At 47.5% G+C, this 15,506-nt stretch overlaps 7 protein-coding genes across 7 annotated transcripts; 4 read left to right on the top strand and 3 right to left on the bottom strand.

The window, feature by feature from the left end:
• Positions 1-48: 48 nt before the first annotated feature.
• Positions 49-621, top strand: V1513DRAFT_484439 (uncharacterized protein; the record flags this gene model as incomplete). Its single annotated transcript, XM_066900445.1, has 2 exons — positions 49-62; positions 90-621. 2 exons carry the CDS (start codon positions 49-51, stop codon positions 517-519), a joined length of 444 nt encoding a protein of 147 aa, XP_066754006.1. The 3' UTR covers positions 520-621.
• Positions 578-1,966, bottom strand: V1513DRAFT_40105 (uncharacterized protein). Its single transcript, XM_066895498.1, has 2 exons — positions 1,689-1,966; positions 578-1,638 (listed from the first exon to the last, which is right to left on the bottom strand). The coding sequence occupies exons 1-2, from the start codon at positions 1,713-1,715 to the stop codon at positions 637-639; spliced, it is 1,029 nt and encodes a 342-aa protein (XP_066754005.1). The 5' UTR covers positions 1,716-1,966; the 3' UTR covers positions 578-636.
• Positions 1,967-2,386: 420 nt separating this feature from the next.
• V1513DRAFT_443172 (small-subunit processome) lies at positions 2,387-5,090 on the bottom strand. Its single transcript, XM_066897769.1, has 2 exons — positions 2,889-5,090; positions 2,387-2,838 (listed from the first exon to the last, which is right to left on the bottom strand). The coding sequence occupies exons 1-2, from the start codon at positions 5,022-5,024 to the stop codon at positions 2,518-2,520; spliced, it is 2,457 nt and encodes an 818-aa protein (XP_066754004.1). The 5' UTR covers positions 5,025-5,090; the 3' UTR covers positions 2,387-2,517.
• Positions 5,091-6,766: 1,676 nt separating this feature from the next.
• On the top strand, positions 6,767-8,150 carry V1513DRAFT_443167 (Isopropylmalate dehydrogenase-like domain-containing protein). Its single transcript, XM_066897768.1, has 2 exons — positions 6,767-7,722; positions 7,776-8,150. Exons 1-2 carry the CDS (start codon positions 6,820-6,822, stop codon positions 7,986-7,988), a joined length of 1,116 nt encoding a protein of 371 aa, XP_066754003.1. The 5' UTR covers positions 6,767-6,819; the 3' UTR covers positions 7,989-8,150.
• Positions 8,151-8,255: 105 nt separating this feature from the next.
• Positions 8,256-11,271, top strand: V1513DRAFT_413624 (kinase-like domain-containing protein). Its single transcript, XM_066895773.1, has 2 exons — positions 8,256-8,735; positions 8,796-11,271. Exons 1-2 carry the CDS (start codon positions 8,403-8,405, stop codon positions 10,995-10,997), a joined length of 2,535 nt encoding a protein of 844 aa, XP_066754002.1. The 5' UTR covers positions 8,256-8,402; the 3' UTR covers positions 10,998-11,271.
• Positions 11,271-12,837, bottom strand: V1513DRAFT_398696 (WLM domain-containing protein). The gene is made up of 2 exons (XM_066895443.1): positions 12,499-12,837; positions 11,271-12,446 (listed from the first exon to the last, which is right to left on the bottom strand). Exons 1-2 carry the CDS (start codon positions 12,775-12,777, stop codon positions 11,520-11,522), a joined length of 1,206 nt encoding a protein of 401 aa, XP_066754001.1. The 5' UTR covers positions 12,778-12,837; the 3' UTR covers positions 11,271-11,519.
• A 491-nt stretch (positions 12,838-13,328) lies between these two features.
• Positions 13,329-15,405, top strand: V1513DRAFT_378338 (RNA polymerase I-specific transcription initiation factor RRN3; the record flags this gene model as incomplete). The annotated part of the gene is made up of 2 exons (XM_066894975.1): positions 13,329-13,523; positions 13,591-15,405. The coding sequence occupies 2 exons, from the start codon at positions 13,329-13,331 to the stop codon at positions 15,403-15,405; spliced, it is 2,010 nt and encodes a 669-aa protein (XP_066754000.1).
• Between the last annotated feature and the right edge of the window lie 101 nt (positions 15,406-15,506).

Genomic DNA, 15,506 nt, shown 5'->3' with positions numbered 1-15,506 from the left:
TCCCAAGTGCCTTCTTAAATAGTACGCCCGGTTATTTGATATAATCAAATGAATTATGTGGTGTAATTCTGCTAATGTCTTTATCACAGTTGTTCTCTGAAATGTTACAAGGACGAGAGCCATACACATGAGCAACCGAATGTCAGCAAGGAGCCGTTGGGGGAGACTACGGCGGAGAGTTCAATCGGTCAGTCCGGCTCTGCAACCAATGTCGCGTATGTGGATGATCGGCAAGTAATACCTGATGAGCCCCGAGAAAAGCAATATGCAAGTCTCATGAATGATCAAGTAATACGCGGGATGCTACGATCGCCAACACTTCAACATCACTTGGTATCTATTCACGAGATACTGAGTGACCCTGCGCAATCGGGGGAACACACTGCTGAAGGACGACATGACGTTGCATTAAAGAAGTTTAGAGAACTGAGAGCTGGCGGTATTGAAGACAATATTGAGGTGGAAGAATTTGTTGGTCGTGTCCTGAGTATATTAGAAGGACGCCTAACTGAAGATTGACCTGTATTTAGTGCTATCTTGCATGGTATATACCGTTTTTATTATCAGACAGATTCTCTAAGCCTGTAGAATGCCCAAATACATGTCCCAATGTTGCAATCAGATGGTCTCGTATCTTCACAACTCACCCTTATAAACGCCTCTCGGCAGTCCTGAATGGCCCGGGACCTTGAACCTGAAGATCTCACCACCAAGGTCTTTCTTCGCATCTTCCTCGCTCCAAACATAATCCAGGCTCTCATTCTGAGATGCGGTGGTCACAAACAGTTCATCCAAATTCTTTCCCCCGAAAGTAGGACAGGTGACTTTTTCAGCCGGCAACTTAAAGATAGCCTTGAGCTCACCTGTCTTGGAATCGTGCTGAACGATTCTGCTGCCGCCCCAGAGAGCGATGAACAAATCACCTTGAGCGGAAATGGTCATTCCATCAGGAACCATATCTGGGTGCTCGATCTTAATCAACGCCCGCTTATTCGAAGGATTTCCCGTTGTCATATCGTAATCGTACTTCCAGACTGTCTTTGTTGGCGAGTCATTATGGAACATTGTCTTTCCATCAGCAGACCAGCACAAGCCGTTGGGAATCATGCAGCCATCGTAAATCGTCTTCACACTTCCATCGGGGTCCAGTCTGTAAAACGTGCCAATAGCGGCTGGACCACTTTCCCCCCACTCCTGCATCATCGTGCCCGCAAAGAACCGGCCCTCGGAGTCAACGTTGCCGTCGTTGAAACGCATGATCGAATGCTTCTCGGAATTAGTCTTATATACATTGACTTTGTACTTGAGCTCGGCATCGCCAAATTTTGCGATTGCGAATCCGTGCTTTGCGCCGACTACAAATTTTTCGGGAGATTCCGGAGTGAGAGCAAGTACACCAATTGGCTCGGCATACTTGGTTGTCCGGACCTTTGAGGCACCTTCCGTCCAAATTTCGAAGACTTCGATCGCTGGCGCAGACTCGTCGTTTGTCGCTGCGTAGAATTTGGTTGAAGTTGTCGACTCGGGCAAAGCAACGCTGTTAATAGTCTGTCTGTGAATGTCGACGAAATAAAGCTCGTCGGAGGAGGGAACGTAGGTCGGACCCTCACCTAGTAGAGTGTGAGGCGTTATGTATGGCTACGTCTATGATTAGCGAATGAATAGACGGAAGATAAATATGCGCATACGCTAGGAATAAAGTATTCAGGAATCATTGGTTCAACTGTATGGCTTGGTACTGACAATTGAATGCAGAATTAATGGGTTTTAAGTTAAATCATGATAAATAGATTCGAAGGCTTTAGAAAATGCCGATTAGAACTTTGGATCTTATCAATCACGCGCCGCACCAACGCCGCAGCCGCAGATAATTCCCCTAACCCGCACTTGTTCGGCTTGATCCACAATTGTTCCATGGCTTGAGTTCAAAATACCCAAACCGTCTGGCATGCAGGAACTTGGCACCTGGCTCTTCTGGGGAATTATGAGGACTTCGTATATATGCCAAGTACACATGCACACTCCGCCTTCTCAATCTGAAGGTCCCGATTCGGCCTAATCCAACTTCTGGCGTTCCTAGCAGCACTACTTGCGGGGGCTTGCATCACCGTCACCACAATCGCATCGCATGTGGCTCGCTACAGTCAAGGCTCAACGAGACTCTGAACTTCGTATCATATTAATCCTGACTAGGCACGCAGAGCAGCCAGGCTGCCATCAGCAATTCTCGTCATCTTTAGAATATTTTTCTTGCATAAGAATTGTCCGCCGAGATTTCTTTGCGTGCATATTTTGATGGATGAATCTACCGCCGAACTGCCCCGCGGACGTTTTTGCGAGGTAACTAGAGCCGGACAATCCGTATAAAATTGTCCACAACAGTGTGTATGCAATTTGGCAAGGACTTTGACCACTCTTGAAAACCATCTAATGAAACCAATAATATACAAACAAATAGTAAACAATAATTGCCAATTATGCCCAAAATTATGCAAAGCAATTGTATATCAAGAAAGTTTACGTTGCAAATGGCGCGCTTAATGGCTCTACGACAACGCCCGGTTTCACGATAACCTTCGGCTTCGTGAGTCTCTGAACCGTTGTCTGTGTACTCCATTGCTTTCCAATCGGCATTCTCAAAGAACGCTCGTACTGCTCGCGAGTCTCGTACGGGAAAGGAACTGCGCCGGCGGTATACTTCGCGCTCTTCTTAACAGCCTTCTCGTTGATGATCACGTTCTTAAGCTTAGCGTCCTGGCGGTTCTTCGGATTGATACCTTCAATTTTCTGGATAAACTTCTTCTGAGGCTTTCGGACCCCCTTGCCTGTCCAAGAACCCTATAAGTCGTTAGAACCTAGAAAGGTATACACTAGGATAGAAAACGTACCCATCCTGGAAGAGTAACATCGACCTCCTTGTCACCTTCATCTTCAACTGTCCTTTGCTTTTCTTCATTAAACTCCCGCACAACGTCATCGCCGGCAAATGCTCTCTTGACAAGTTCACGCTGCTGGAATTCGGCTGGTTTAGCACGCCGCCCGCCTTTGTGGACCATCATGACGTGCGAATCCTCCACATTGACAAAATTAGGTCCTGCATCAGGGTCGCCATGCACATCTCGAACTTGCAGTATCTGGTTAATATCGATCCGAACTTCAGCCTCACCATCTCCAACAGCCTGTACGGCCTTTTTCGCTTTCTTTAGAGATCGTTTTAGCTTTGCCTCGGTTTTAGCAAATCGTGTGCTTTCTTTAGAAAGCGAAAGAACTGAAGCTCCTTTGGCAACTGATCCAGGTTCGACATCTAGCATCCATGGATTAGACGTTTTCGATGATTTAGGCCCATCGTTCCTGGGCTCCCCTTTCTTCGACATCAGCTTTTTGGATATTGTAGATGCAGGACCAGCGTCCTTAACTGCAATGGAAGCCATCTTCCGTTCCAGCGGTACCGGCGCATCATCTTCTTGGTTAGATTGCTCGACAGACTCTTCTGCAGCCTCCTTCGACTTCTGAGCACCGGGAGCATACCGACGGCGACCTTCGTTAATGATCTTGACAGCGGAATCGGTATCTTCCTGCTCCGTTTCCCCGTCGAGGCCATCTTCCATCCGACGAAGTTCGTCGATTGATTCTTTGTTTCGCTTTCGTAGACGTTCCTCCGCCTCTCTCATGAACTTCATTGCCATAATGCCACTCGCTTCGTCAGTTGCTTCTTCATCGTCATTGATACTGGGGAGGTCATCACCACTGATCTCGTTATCGTCCCCTTCAATTTTGCGCACGAGATCTTCTCCTCGTCGTAGCATCTGTTCAAGTTCATCTCTTGTACCTTTGCTCTTGTGTAAGTTCATACGCTTAACATCACGAGCCCAGTCACTAGTATTCTTATGTCGAAGTTCCATTCGCTCGCGCGCACGCTTGACCAATCTCTCATATGAACCCTCGTTGTTTTCGTCACCACTTTCACCCTCAAGTTGAGCTGCAATTTCCTGTGCGCGTTCTCTTTCCCGTTTATGAATCTTGCGATATGTCTTGCTCTTAATCCTCTTCACACGTTTTGCCTTCATTTCCTCTCTGAACATCAACTCTCGCATTCGTCGGAGCTCGTTTCGACGAGCTGCGACTTCGGCAAGGCTAAATTCCCGACCTTCCAGTCCATGAACTAGCTTTTCGCCGTCCAGTTCATCGCCCAGATCTAGAGCGCCCGTAATATCAGCAGTCGCGGCTCCGTCGCTCCGCTGTAAAGGAAACTCCAAGTGTTCGGCCTCTCGATTTCTCTTGACTGTATCTTCCCATTTTCCCACCTCCTCTTTGGCAATCTCGTAAGCGGCCGCTCGATCTACTCGAACTTCAAGTCGCCGACCCAGTCGACTCTTGACAACTTCAGATTTTCCTTTTGATCGCTTCTCGAGTTCATCAAGGCGGGCAAGCGATCTAGTACCAAAGGAGGACGACGTATGCGCGCGAATATCATCCAACGTGACCTTTTTCTTTGCTGGCATGACATCCTCACTATCATCTACTGTTGGGGCAAAGTGAGTGGGGAGACCAAGTTTCCGCCGTTTCCTGATCGTGATCACATCCTCTGCAGGCTTTTGTGACGCCTTTTCTATAGCTTTCTGGAGTGACTTCATAGCGTCGTCCTCCTCCTCCTCCAAATCCGAAGGTACAGAATCTGATTCGATATCGGAGAAAGTTGCGGTTGTAAGATGAGTGGATCCTTCGGTGTCGGAAACGCCAGAGAACGACGGCGTCTCATCGTCGTCAGGTTCGTCTTTGTCATCACTATCATCCTCGCCGTCCCCACTAGCCAATACTCTGGATTCATCAACAATATCCAGGTCGACATCATCTTCACCATCAGATCTCTCGTCGACATCATCGTCTGGGACACCAAGAAAACTGTCCTCCGAATCGCTGTTGTCGACATTCTCTGCTACCTCGACTTGCCGCAGCGCATTCTCTAACTTCTTCTTCGCCACAACATCTGGCCGCTTAGCGTCGGACTTGTTCACCGTCACCATTTCGCCGTGGCGTCTGTAACTAGAAGAGTAGTCTCGTAGTGTTTCGACGTTAGTCTCACATTACTGGATTAAAAGTCCCAAACGCTCGAGAAAATTTTGGTGCAATCAATTTCTGAGAGCTTTGCAGCATATAGCTATAAGTTATTTGTTGGATATGCCATGCGGATGAATAGGTTTGCGCTTTGGAAATTGCGGATTAGGGCAAACTGGACTCACTTTAGAGTATCAAATCTATTCGTTTCCGTAATTGCTAATACAAACACAAGTTTTTCTCAGCGTTGTGCTTAAGTAATAATATTTTCTAAAGAAAAATTGGCCTCAGCTGTCACAGGCATCAGTAAGCAGATGCACACGGCGATAGGTCATTTATACATTCGTGGGCAAATATGCGAAGTACTGGTGAAACATCCAAAGTGGTTTTGCATGGAAGTTCTCTCGGATTCACGCGATTTTGAATCTTGTTGGTTGCAGTACCAGCGGGGCATTGAAGTGTTAGTCACTTTTAATCATTCTTGAATCCATAGGAAATCCATGATGTGACGGACGATGGACCATTTAACAGAGGATCAGAGTCGATATGAAAGTTGGCGCAGGGCCAATCGAAACGTTTCAAGCACCTCAACTCCTGAAAGTAAAGAGTACAGCTTAGTACCGGCATCAAAGCTGGAGTGGTAAGTTGAATCTACACCTCCGCGCAATGTTAGCGAAAACCACAACGAAGTTGAGCTCCTGCGTTTCCCCCAGATGAGGTCAGGCTTGCCTGAATTGGCGGTTTCGCAGTTTCTGGATAATGAACAACTGAAAGCTGGAAAGGAACGAATTTGCTGATTTGGATATATGAATGTATTTGCGACCAGGCGCAATAAGAAGCTGCTCTGGCGTCAGGATTGGCTTCATTCAGTTGTTCTTATTGTTCTCCTTTGTGTAGAGGAATACTTGCTACATGTGTGGATCTATATCGCGATTCCTGGTTGTTGAATCAGCTACGGTTAGTATGTTGCGAGTCAAGTAATCACTCCGCGGCTAGTTCTAATAAAGAGGTATCATGTTTTCATGAACGCCGGGCCGCATAACCTTTGTGTTATTACTGGCATGCTGTTGGGTCGCATAAGTAGACTCAATATTCTCACGTGGGTTGCGTATAATCAGGCGCAGTAACTTTCCCTTCTAGTACTTTTCTCATTCTGAGACTGTAATTTCGTTGTCGCGATTGCAGCTATGTATCGTCCATTGAATTGCTCATGCATTTTGCCTGATAGTGATTGGAACCCACTTGGATCTGGCAGTGCGACAATTTAAGTCGCTCGTTTAATTGCCCATTCATGATGCTATCGTTGGAAAAGAGGGCTATTTCTGTGAGATGCAGATGTACAGCGCCTGTGCATTGATCGATATGTGAGTTCCATACCAGAACATTCAAAATATATTGCGACTTCTGGTGCAGGTTGACGATAATGATATAACATTCAAATGCTTTGCTCATGGAGATTCTGGAAATGCGATTGTAACAAGATACTGGTCCTCTTCTTGGGGACGGATATATGACAATTTCTTTAATTGGCTTTTCTTCTATTTGCCTTTATTTATCGTATACTAGCTGTATATACTACAAGTCCACGACATGACGAAATGAATGTAGGTTGACGCCGACCCTAATCCGTGCGGCGCGATGAGCAATTCCGGGGGTTAGGGCTATTGGCGCTGTAGATGAATTTGGAAAAGCTCCTCCAGCCCAGGAAGTCCGAACTCCGCTCAACCTAGCTTCTTCATTCACTACTCTCCAGCATCATTCACAATGTCGACCAAGAAAATTGTTTTGTTACCTGGCGACCACGTAGGTAAGGAAGTTGTTGCTGAGGCCAAGAAGGTGTTGACCGCCATAAGCGAGCTCCGTCCTCACAACAAGATCGAGTTCGAGGAGCATCTTATTGGTGGTTCGGCAATTGATGCCACTGGCGTTCCTCTTCCCGACAAGACTCTAGAGGCTGCAAAGAATGCAAACGCTATCTTGCTGGGCGCCGTCGGTGGACCTAAATGGGGTGCTGGAGCGCCTGTGCGACCGGAGCAAGGTCTGCTCAAGATTCGAAAGGAGCTTAATCTCTATGCAAATCTTCGGCCTTGTAATTTTGCTTCCGAATCGCTCGTGAAGTACAGTCCCCTCAAGGAAGAGATTGCAAAAGGAACGGACTTTATTGTCGTGCGCGAGTTGGTTGGCGGTATCTACTTCGGTGACCGCAAGGAGGACACCGGTGATGGTGTTGCGTCAGATACCGAGATTTACACCGTCCCCGAGATTGAGCGCATCACAAGAATGGCAGCTTATCTTGCTCTTCAATATGACCCCCCTGCTCCAATTTGGAGTTTGGACAAGGCTAATGTTCTTGCGTCCTCACGTCTCTGGCGCAAGACTACTGAACGCGTCATCAAGGATGAGTTCCCTCAGCTCACCCTCCAACATCAGCTCATCGACTCTGCTGCTATGATACTGGTTAAGTCACCTCGTCAGCTTAATGGTATCATCCTCACTTCAAATATGTTCGGCGATATCATCTCCGATGAAGCCTCAGTTATTCCAGGATCTCTTGGTCTCCCACCATCCGCCTCTCTCGCGTCTCTCCCTGACGGGAACGAGGCGCTCGGTCTTTACGAGCCCTGCCACGGTTCGGCTCCTGATCTCCCCCCAAACCGTGTGAATCCGGTATGCTCCATAATTGTTGATGTCCTATTGGGAGATGTATGCTGACTTAACAGGTTGCCACCATTCTTTCGGTTGCGATGATGCTTCGTCTCTCGTTGAACATGAAGGCGGAGGCCGACGCCGTTGAGGCAGCTGTTCGCAAGGTTCTTGATGCTAAAGATATTGGCGGGTACGATGTCCGGACGGGCGATCTCGGCGGTACAGCAACTACCTCGGAGGTTGGCGACGCTGTTGTCGAGGTCCTAAAAAATCTTTTGTCGACTTAGTTTTTGCATGGAGTGTATTCCTGGCAATTAATAATTCAAAAGTTTGTCTCTTCAAGTATACTACGATTTGCATTATGCATATACTCATAAATATGATTCAGTTATATAGGTCCCAAATCTTAAATGTCAAGTTAAAGAATAATTTTATTAAAATATATCTTGTCGGATCTGCAGCTGTAATCGAAATAATCAGTGCCCATGGGGTCGTACATGTGGCCGACGAGCGGTTCTGGTACACTGCGCCGTTTTAAACTTCGTACAAAGGCACCTAGACCTATTCGAATAGTCCTGATGAACATATTCGACATACAACCCACATTATATGATCACCCCTATTTATATTGGACTGCAATAGTGTACTTGACCAAGATATCTACCTTTTGATTGCCTTTATCTTTGTTTGTCACTGTCAGCATGCCGCTGCACGACGTCCATTACGCGGACTCATCAGTAGTCCCTGTACCCGCTGCGAAGATATACCGTCGTGACGAGATCATCGGTCGGGGCAATTTTGGCGTCGTTTACAAAGGATACAATAACGTCGAGAAAAAGGTCGTGGCAATTAAAGTCCTGAATTTAGACACTGCGGAGGACGAAGTAAAAGATGTTCGCCACGAGATAGCCCTCCTGTCAGAACTGAAGCAAGGCGATGCCCAAAACATTGTGCGATATCATGGGTCACACCTGGTTGGCTCGCGGTTATGGATTATTATGGACTATTGTGCCGGCGGCAGTGTGAGAACTTTGGTAAGTGTTTTGTCGAAATGGTATGCATTTGATAAAGTCTCTAATAACGATTGATAAAAGCAACTGGCAATGGGCAAGATTGAAGAGCGATTTACACAGGTTATTGTTCGAGAATCACTGATAGCTCTATCCTACATTCATAAGGCCGGAATCATCCACCGTGATATCAAAGCCGCGAATATTCTCATCAAAAACGACGGAGGCGTGCAACTCTGCGACTTCGGTGTAGCAGCCCAAATATCCGCAAACCATCCCAAGCGGAGTACGATTGTCGGCACCCCGTACTGGATGGCTCCTGAAGTTATCACAGAAGGTGCAACTTATAATTACAAGGCCGATATCTGGTCACTCGGAATCACGATCTATGAAATGGCTACTGGACAACCTCCGTACGCGGATCAGGACGGTATGAGGGTCATGTTCTTGATCCCCAGGTCGAAGCCTCCAAGACTGGAAGGCGCTCAATATACACAGAGTTTGAAGGAATTTCTGTCCCTGTGTCTCAACGAGCGACCGGAGGAGCGACCGAACGCGGATGAATTACTCCGAACACGATTTATTAGAGTCAGTAAGAACGTTCTCACATCGTCCTTGCGCGAATTGATTGCGAGATATCGGACTTGGAAAGATCAAGGCAACGTCAGGCGAAGTATTGCGCTTGCGAATAATAAGAATGGTGGCCCACCAGTCCCTGGTGCACAGGTCGGCAGTGATGGCGAGGACGGATCGATAGCGGATGACGAGGAGAACGACAAGGAGAGTGTTGGATGGGATTTCGATATTGAAAATCAGAGTACTACTGACAATTCTGCGGCGTTACAATCGTCAGAGAATCGAAGATTGTCGGATGGATCTACGACGTCGTCCAGCAGCTTTTCTGAGACTGACGGAATGATAAGTTCAATCGATAGCACACGCGCACTGGAATACTTGGCCGATCGTCAGATAGATTCAGACTTGAATGCGGAGACGCTACGACTGGCCACACAATTCCCAATGACGAACCCATCCCATGCTGCCAAGAAAGTCGGCAGCCTCAGCCCTGTAGTGTCTCGGACTGCTACTCAGGCGCCACATCCTTTGCTTCAGCTTTTTACCAATAATGACGGGCCGTCATTGTCCCAAACTGTGTCTGCTATGACGTCCTTTGCACCGACAGATATTCCGTCGCCATCCCGCTCTGGTCCTGCGACTACTAGTTCGTCTCCGGTTGAGATCGAGATCCCGACATTCGAGGCGATGAAGAATCTCGCTTCCGCGGCGTCAACGGTGTCGGGGAGCGGACTGAACACCACGGACTCCACTCAACCACAACCGCCCCCAAAGTTCAACACACGACTATTTCGTTCAAGCTCCAACGCACCACTCCACAATCCTCATGCTCATCCTTCACATGCCCCTCCACCACTGCCCACGCATTCTCTATCGTCTGCACCACTGTTACCACCTCCAACGCCACAGACGATGTCGCCCACAATTGCACGAGCACCAAGCCCGAGGACATCACCTACAACTGTCATATCGTCTCACCCACCACAATTACCGCAGATCCCCCAACTTCCATCACTTACAGCTTTGTCTCCATTGACACACACGGCGTCTCAAGTACCGCATCTATCTTATACACAGCAGACAACGTCATTTTCTCCCATCCATACGGCTGCGCAGTCGCCGCTTCCCATGACCGCGCCGACAACGCCAGCTACTCCCGCGTCCATCGCTGCTCCACCGCAGTCCTCGATTCCAATAACTACGCCATCTCGTGCTACTTCACCTAAGCGCGGGGTACATCCTCCACCTGTCCTGCCTCAGCCGGCGCCGCCGTCACCATCAAAGCCCGACGTTCTTCGCCAACCAAATCTGCAGATTCCTATTCCACCCCCACCGTCGACTCTGTATTGGAGCCAGGCGCAGGCGCAACTGCAGGGGCAGATGCAGATGCAAATGCCTGTATCCACTCCAAGCTCCGCAGACAGCTCTAATATGTCATTTTTTGGTAAGGGTCTAGTAGCATCGCAATCGTATAACTCCAGTGGCGCCAACTCGTCGTCTCCCACAATGCCGATGAACACTCCGAACACAGAACTATTTCCATCAATGCCGGACGTGGATCTGCTTAGCATTATGACGGAAACTCAGAGTTCATCACGGGACAAAGTTGTTGATGAATTGGGCAAATTGTTTGGATGCTTGGAGATGGGCCTGGAGGTTTTAGAGTCTGGATTTAAGGTATTGAAGGAGGAGAAAGCTGAATGGCGGTGAGACATACAAGGAATATACGCGGCAGTTACTCACATTTTGGTTAGTTATGATTGTTTGGTACAAAAGCTATGGATTAAAGGCGTTGGATCGAAGCTATTTATTTTGTTTATAAGTTGGTGTTATGTGATATTAGATTTTGAAATATGCTAAAATTTTATTCGGTGCTAAGGGTGCCCGCAAATTGACATATGTAGACGTAAAGGAGGGATTGGCTAGGTAGAATTCGTGCCTCATACGAAGGAGTTATTAGCGTAATAGTATAGCTATTAATGAGGTTCGGGGAGCACGACCCGTATATATTACATATCTACATTCGTTGGTAATCGGATTCTGCTAAGGTCACAGATAGTGCGAAGTTTCAGATAGTGGGAAGTTTGAGAGAGGACGAAGCGGGACGACCCAGCCAAGCCGGTTTTATCGATATCAATAGGAAACAACCATGATTGGGGCACCTCGGGTACCCATTCTCTGCCTATGATCACTCCAGACTCCCCCCAAATGCAAATTTGTTCTATACGAATCCTATACAGATTGCTTACTTCCACAGCACGAACATATACCATACTCCTTTAAATTCCAGAATGACCCTGAGCAATCATTGGACCTGCACAGCCAATGCAACGTGGGGTCTGGTCGCAAGACATTGTAACAGGCAGTGCAAATATCTGCGTTCGCATCGTTCGTAACCGTACACTGACTACAAGATAATAAATCTTTCTTGTAGCTGTCTTTCTTCTCGACTCTGAAATTGGATTGTTCCGTCCTCTTGATCATCGATGGCTGGGGTTGGCGGCTCGCGCTGCCTTCCAGATCAGACTCACAATCCAAGTCAATTATGGTTCCGACGTCAACGTTGACAATACTCTCTTCTTTTGTCTTGTCATACATTCCCATCATCTCGTCCTTTAGCCACTTCCTTTCGTCGTTGGTTAAGTCTGTCGTATCCAACCGCTTATCGTCAAAGTATTCTTCGATTACCTCATCTTCGTAATCCTCTTCCTCATCCTTCGCCACTTGTATCTCAAATCTCCTTAGGGCAGCATTCATTCGCAGTTCGCGGCCACGTTCGCTGTTTGCAACGCGAGGCACTCGCTTGTTGACCTTGCCTCCTTCAAGCTCCTTCCTCTTCTGCAGATCCGTGCCAGTTTTCAAGCCTTCGCCTTCAAATTTCCGTTTTCGCTTTCGTCGGCGCACTACTCGTGTCCTTCGAGTCCGTGAATATGATCCACCACATAACTCCTCCGGCATATCCTGTTCTGACAATGGGATCGAATCAACAATAGCAGAGGTACCGAGGTGGTATCCACGGGAATATAAACCTTCCCCGGTGTAGTTCTTTGCTTGGAGTGCCTGCAGTTCGCGCATAAATTGATTTCGCACTGCCCAGAAAGCCTTTGAGTGATTCATCTGCTTATTGTGCGCAAGTTCATGGATCATGACGCTGAGGACCTAAGCCTGTGTCGGTATACGTCACGTCCTCGCCAGTGCAAACCCAACGTACCTGTCTAAATCCTAAATATTGGCCGTCAGGACCACGTAAAACTAGTCTAATATTCTCTCCACCATTGTAATTGATTCCCCAGAATTCTCGATTGTACTGGTTCTCTTCGAGACTCGTCACACTCAGCGAATGGCTCCTCATGATTGGAAATACAATGGCTGCGACACGGTTCAACATGTCCAAGCTTTGGGGAGGCGACACCGGCAAAGGGGTGATAAATGTGATCCGAGGATTAGGCAGTTCATTTTTTGCATTAAACCGCGTTATTGACAGCGGCATCACGTATTGGGGAAGTTGAATATGAAGTAAACGTCCGTCCGAGAGTTGCAATACTTAAATATGCCATTTTAGAGATGTAAATAGACTTTCACCGTAGTAGTTGCGCATTTAGTCACGTGCGAGAGTAGATGACAGCATACATACACGGCTGCCGCTGCTGATTCTAAGTCCCAACCCATCTTTCTCCCAGACCAAAATTTTTCATTTCAGTCTAGATCAACTACTTCGAGCGACGACGACTGAAGGCAATAACAATGGTGTCAATTTCTCGCGATTCGTCGTCGCTGACCAGAAAACTCACGCAGCCGCCGCCACCACCATCAATACCAGTTCCAGACCCCTCGTCTTCGTCCATCCCGTCCCCGGAGATATCGAAAGCTGCGTTCACGTCTTCTGCGATGCATTCATCAAAACTGAAGCGAAAACGACCGGACTATGGTCCAATTACGCCGTCTTCGTCGTCTGCTTCGGATTCAGGTGACGACAGCAGTATCGGACGGTCATTGTCGCGTCAGCAATATGATCAGCGGCAGAGGAAGAAGCGCGTGACTATGTCAGTTTTAGGCAACTCACATCGAAATGGTATTGCTTTCGGAACCAGTGACCACAGTAGCGAAGACGAGCCAGATGGAGAGGAGGATGATTATTCTTCAGCATCATGGAAGGACGATCCGCAGTCTGCTGACAACCTGGCTAGACGTATTCATCGTGCGTTTGTTCAAAACGCATTATCAGAGATGGATAAGGTACGTTAACAATGTCCTGTATTTCAGTGTGGTTGAAATACTGGTACTAAGATAGTTATGTTCGCAGGGAAATACCGCTCCATTACATGATCTTACGAGCCAACTCTCTGTTAAGCTGTTCAGCCCTGAAGGATTATCAGCCCGACAAGTCTACCATGTTTTGTCTTCGCTCCTATCACACATTGACCGCCTCACTACGACCACCTCCGTTGCACTCATCCGCGCCATTATCAATCTTCCAGGGATTGATACAGATCCCGCAAACCTTGCGGTCCCTCAGAGAAAGACATTTTCAACCCTTGTCCGACTCTACGGCAAATTTCTGGGAGTTCTTGTCTCCAGTATGCCCAAATGGTACACTGAAATAGCCTCGCGTATTGTTAGCGAGTTTGCAGCGGCTAGTGGTAGCTCTGCTGAGAGATGGCATGCTTTGTTGATGTATTTAGTCACGCTAGTGCCTACATCTGCATCTGTTCTTCAAAGTGCTATCATTAAGTCGTTTCCATACAAGTACGAAGATTTAGGAATTCTTGCACGATATGTGGCGAATATATTACGTGTTGTGGAGTACGTACCCGAATTACAGGGTAGCATTTGGGGAGTGATCGTCGAGCGGACCGTCGAGCTAGATGTGGATATCGAAAACAAGCTTGACCAACTGGATGACGACGATGAGGATAATGATGGCGATGATGGCGATGGCGCGTGGAACAGGTTTGCTCCATTGGGCATTGATAGCAACTTAGAGTTAGAGAAGAATTTTCAAGAGGACGAAGTAATTTTGTCCACTCAGCTTGGTGACGAAGTCCTTGATCCCATGAATGTCAAGACAATGTCGACTAAGTTAGATTCGCTGGTTTCATTTCTTCTTGGCCGACTACAATTGTCTTTTAGCGCTGGTGAAGTCCCGTCGAACGAGTCGCTAGTTCTTTACTCTACTCTGCTTTCCCATTTTGCTACATATCTCCTTCCAACACATAGGACGCACGCGATCCAGTACTTATTTTTCTCAGTTTCGCAGTCGGCTCCCGAATTTACAGACGCTTTTCTAGCGCTTCTTCTGGAAACTGCGTTGGCACCAGCTGAGCCAATTCCACGACGGCAAATGGCAATGCAGTATCTCGCATCTTATGTTGCTCGAGCTCGTGCCGTTACTGATTCTCAGCTCCACTCTGTTATTTCCATCCTTAGTGCATGGATATCAAGGTATCTTGACGAGCGAGAGCATGAGGTGCGCTCCGGTGACTCAACGCCTCTGCGGAACGGCGCTCGTGGTTGCATCGACATGGCTCGTTTCACAATGTTTTATGCTGTCGTGCAAGGATTTTTCTATATCTTCTGCTTTAGGCACGGTGGGCTTCGCAACGAGGAGGACGACTCTGGGCATTCCGGTGAATGGGTTTGCAACATTTCTCAGCTTTTGCAGCGTGTTGTTAACTCACGTTTCAATCCTCTTAAATGGTGTAATGCAGATGTAGTCTCCATGTTTGCCAAGGTCGCTCAGCGTGAAGGTGCTGCATATTGCTTCTCGATCATTCAGAAGAACAAGCGAGGTACGCCTGTTGTTTCAGATGTGCCCTCACCTACTGAAGGATCGACTACTCGTGCGATGAAGGCCAGCTCCCTGCTGGCTGAAGATTTCAATGGTGCATTCAATAAGGTGGAGATGAAGCCTCTAGAGGGATATTTTCCTTTCGATCCACTCTTACTTAAGAGAACTAGATGTCTTGTCAGAGAGAATTACGTTACATGGGCAGAAGTTGCTGGTGACGAGGACTTTTCGTCTGACGAGGAGGACGACAATATTGACGACAGCGGGCACGAAGGAGAGGACGAAGAGGACGGAGAAGCGGACGAAGACGATTATGAGGAGGAAAATTAGACGCCGTAATATGTTGTATGGTATCGTTAGGCTTTAGCATGGCAGCGTATACGGCTCTGGCGCAATTGGTTCGTTTTTGTTGTATATCTTGTGCTCATTTG

The sequence above is a fragment of the Lipomyces chichibuensis genome (genome assembly GCF_038497645.1).
Source record: "Lipomyces chichibuensis strain CBS 12929 unplaced genomic scaffold V1513scaffold_12, whole genome shotgun sequence".
Lineage (NCBI taxonomy): Eukaryota > Fungi > Ascomycota > Lipomycetes > Lipomycetales > Lipomycetaceae > Lipomyces > Lipomyces chichibuensis.
The sequence above is the reverse complement of the archived record's forward strand: the minus strand, read 5'-3'. Positions and strand labels throughout refer to the sequence as shown.

Coding starts and splice junctions, on each gene's coding strand:
- V1513DRAFT_443172 (XM_066897769.1), bottom strand. CDS start 5,024: ATGGTGACGGTGAACAAGTCCGACGCTAAGCGGCCAGATGTTGTGGCG. Junction 2,839..2,888: donor ATGTTACTCTTCCAGGATGG/GTACGTTTTCTA, acceptor AACGACTTATAG/GGTTCTTGGACAGGCAAGGG.
- V1513DRAFT_398696 (XM_066895443.1), bottom strand. CDS start 12,777: ATGCCGCTGTCAATAACGCGGTTTAATGCAAAAAATGAACTGCCTAAT. Junction 12,447..12,498: donor AATATTTAGGATTTAGACAG/GTACGTTGGGTT, acceptor ACACAGGCTTAG/GTCCTCAGCGTCATGATCCA.
- V1513DRAFT_40105 (XM_066895498.1), bottom strand. CDS start 1,715: ATGATTCCTGAATACTTTATTCCTAGC. Junction 1,639..1,688: donor CTGAATACTTTATTCCTAGC/GTATGCGCATAT, acceptor TCATAGACGTAG/CCATACATAACGCCTCACAC.
- V1513DRAFT_413624 (XM_066895773.1), top strand. CDS start 8,403: ATGCCGCTGCACGACGTCCATTACGCGGACTCATCAGTAGTCCCTGTA. Junction 8,736..8,795: donor GCGGCAGTGTGAGAACTTTG/GTAAGTGTTTTG, acceptor GATTGATAAAAG/CAACTGGCAATGGGCAAGAT.
- V1513DRAFT_443167 (XM_066897768.1), top strand. CDS start 6,820: ATGTCGACCAAGAAAATTGTTTTGTTACCTGGCGACCACGTAGGTAAG. Junction 7,723..7,775: donor CCCCAAACCGTGTGAATCCG/GTATGCTCCATA, acceptor CTGACTTAACAG/GTTGCCACCATTCTTTCGGT.